General features: G+C 54.1%; 1 protein-coding gene across 1 annotated transcript in view; it reads right to left on the bottom strand.

Moving 5' to 3' along the window:
- The window catches only part of CRAMP1L (Crm, cramped-like (Drosophila)), a 43,415-nt gene extending 43,275 nt beyond the window's left edge, over window positions 1-140 (bottom strand). Inside the window, exon 1 of the mRNA XM_010851309.1 lies at window positions 31-140. Coding sequence (XP_010849611.1) covers window positions 31-140 — 110 coding nt within the window. The remainder of the gene's footprint in view (window positions 1-30) is intronic.
- Between the last annotated feature and the right edge of the window lie 1,758 nt (window positions 141-1,898).

Genomic DNA, 1,898 nt, shown 5'->3' with positions numbered 1-1,898 from the left:
CAAAACGCGCGGGGCTCCGGGCCCGCGCACCTGCCCCGCACTCCGGCCCCCAAAGTTGGCTCCGGAGCGAGGGTGAGGGGCCCGAATCGACCCCGGCCGGGCAGAGGCGCGGGCTCGCCTGCGTGCACAGGGAACTCCATGGTGGCCCGAGGCTGCCAGTCCGCCTGCTTATTTTAAAACAGACATAAAGAATAATAAGCTCGGGGTTTCTGGGAGTCTTGCTTCCGAGGGTGGGAGATGTGTGCTGCTGCGGGGATTTACGAATTAAAAATGCTTTTGCAACAAAGGAGCCTGTTGTGTGGAACAGACTGGTGTCACCCGTGAAAGTGACAGACAGCACAGTAACCTCCAGGTAAGAATGGACAGAAGATAATTCTGTCAAAACGCTAGGTAACCATGAATAAAAATCCTGCGCTAACTTTGTGACTCTCTGTTGTGAGCAATGTCATTGACAAAATATGATGACTTTAAAAATGTTTGTTGCCCAAAAAGCAGATCCACTCAATTTATTCAAGGAGATTCAGGTACTATCAACGTTGTAAGTCCAGAAATAGTAATGTGCACATGCGATGAAGCAAGAAACCTAAAAACTAGATTCCTCAACAGGTGTTGATACTGTGCCCAAACTGTGTTTGATATGCTCAACACGACTGCTGAGAAAAGGAAAATGAGAGTAAGACATCAAGGCCAAAAATGAAATACAGTAACAGGAGTGTAAGGAACTCTCCTAGAAAGACTTGGAAATGATTAAAATCATAGTGATACCTACCACTGCTCAAAAGTATTATGCCTCAAAACTACCTGCTACAGCTTTCATCTGTTAAAATTGATGTCTATCATAAACCATCTGAATCCACGTCAGTTACAAATAAAAATTAAAAACACCTGCCATGCCAAAGAATAGTAATGTAAGACAGATGCCCAAACTTAAAGGACTTCGTGGTAGTACAGGACATCTCACTATTCATCCCTTATCCTATCCGTTTCTACTTAAGAAACCTGGGTTATAATGTGGCGAACCCTACCTTCCAGGAACCAAGCCATCATCCCAAAGCCACCCACAGTCAACCCAGGACCCAAGTAGTGGTTCTATCAGCTACAACAGAATAAACTTGCCCGTTGGCCAAGCTAAATCTTGGGAGACACTACCTGAATACAGAAGAACTTGGCTTTTCAGAATTCAAAAGGTATTGACGTATTTCAGAGTCTTCCCTTGAGGGAAAAGGAAAACAGGAGATGGAATTCTCTCAAAGAGTCCCTCCAACCTTACTTCCTGACCGCGCACACAGGAGGGATCGCCTCAAGCCCCATCCCGGCAGGACACCACTTGTCACCTTCTGGGAAAGGAAAAGCAAAACCCACCTCCCTGGCTGACTTCTAGCTGCACACAAAGAGCTCCGTCAACCCAACACTCCTGGGTCCCGGCTCCCCGAGCCGCCCCGACGAAGCACCGCGTGCGTAACCACCGCCGTCAGGGCGCAGGCCGCTTCTCCCGCAGCCCCGCTCGGGCTGGGAGCCGGCCTCGCCGCGATAGCCAGTCGGGGCGGTCCACCCCTCCCGAGCCCCCAGCCTCCGGTCACCTTTTTCATCAACGCCTCGCAGCAGCCTGGCTTCCCGGGCCCGCCGGGGTCCTCCCGGGCGCCCGCAGAACCGGCCGAGTCGGGCAGCCCGGCCCCCGAGCGCCGGCTGCTGAGAGACCGCAACGCCGGTGTGGTCCTCCCGCCTCAGAAACAGTCGCCGAACGGCACTCGCCCCGGTACGTCCCCCTCGGCGGTCGGCGTGCGGCTGAGGAGGCTGCGGGCGCCGGTGCTGTCGCCCCTCAGCCTCCCTGAGGCCCGGCCCGCGGCGAACAGGAGCAGTTCCGGCTACGGCGGCCGGCGGAGTCCGCGGGGCCGACG

Source organism: Bison bison, unplaced genomic scaffold (assembly GCF_000754665.1).
Source record: "Bison bison bison isolate TAMUID 2011002044 unplaced genomic scaffold, Bison_UMD1.0 scf7180017851711, whole genome shotgun sequence".
In the NCBI taxonomy this organism is placed as follows: Eukaryota; Metazoa; Chordata; class Mammalia; order Artiodactyla; family Bovidae; genus Bison; species Bison bison.
Note: the sequence above shows the minus strand (reverse complement) of the source record. Positions and strands in the feature narration are given on the sequence as shown.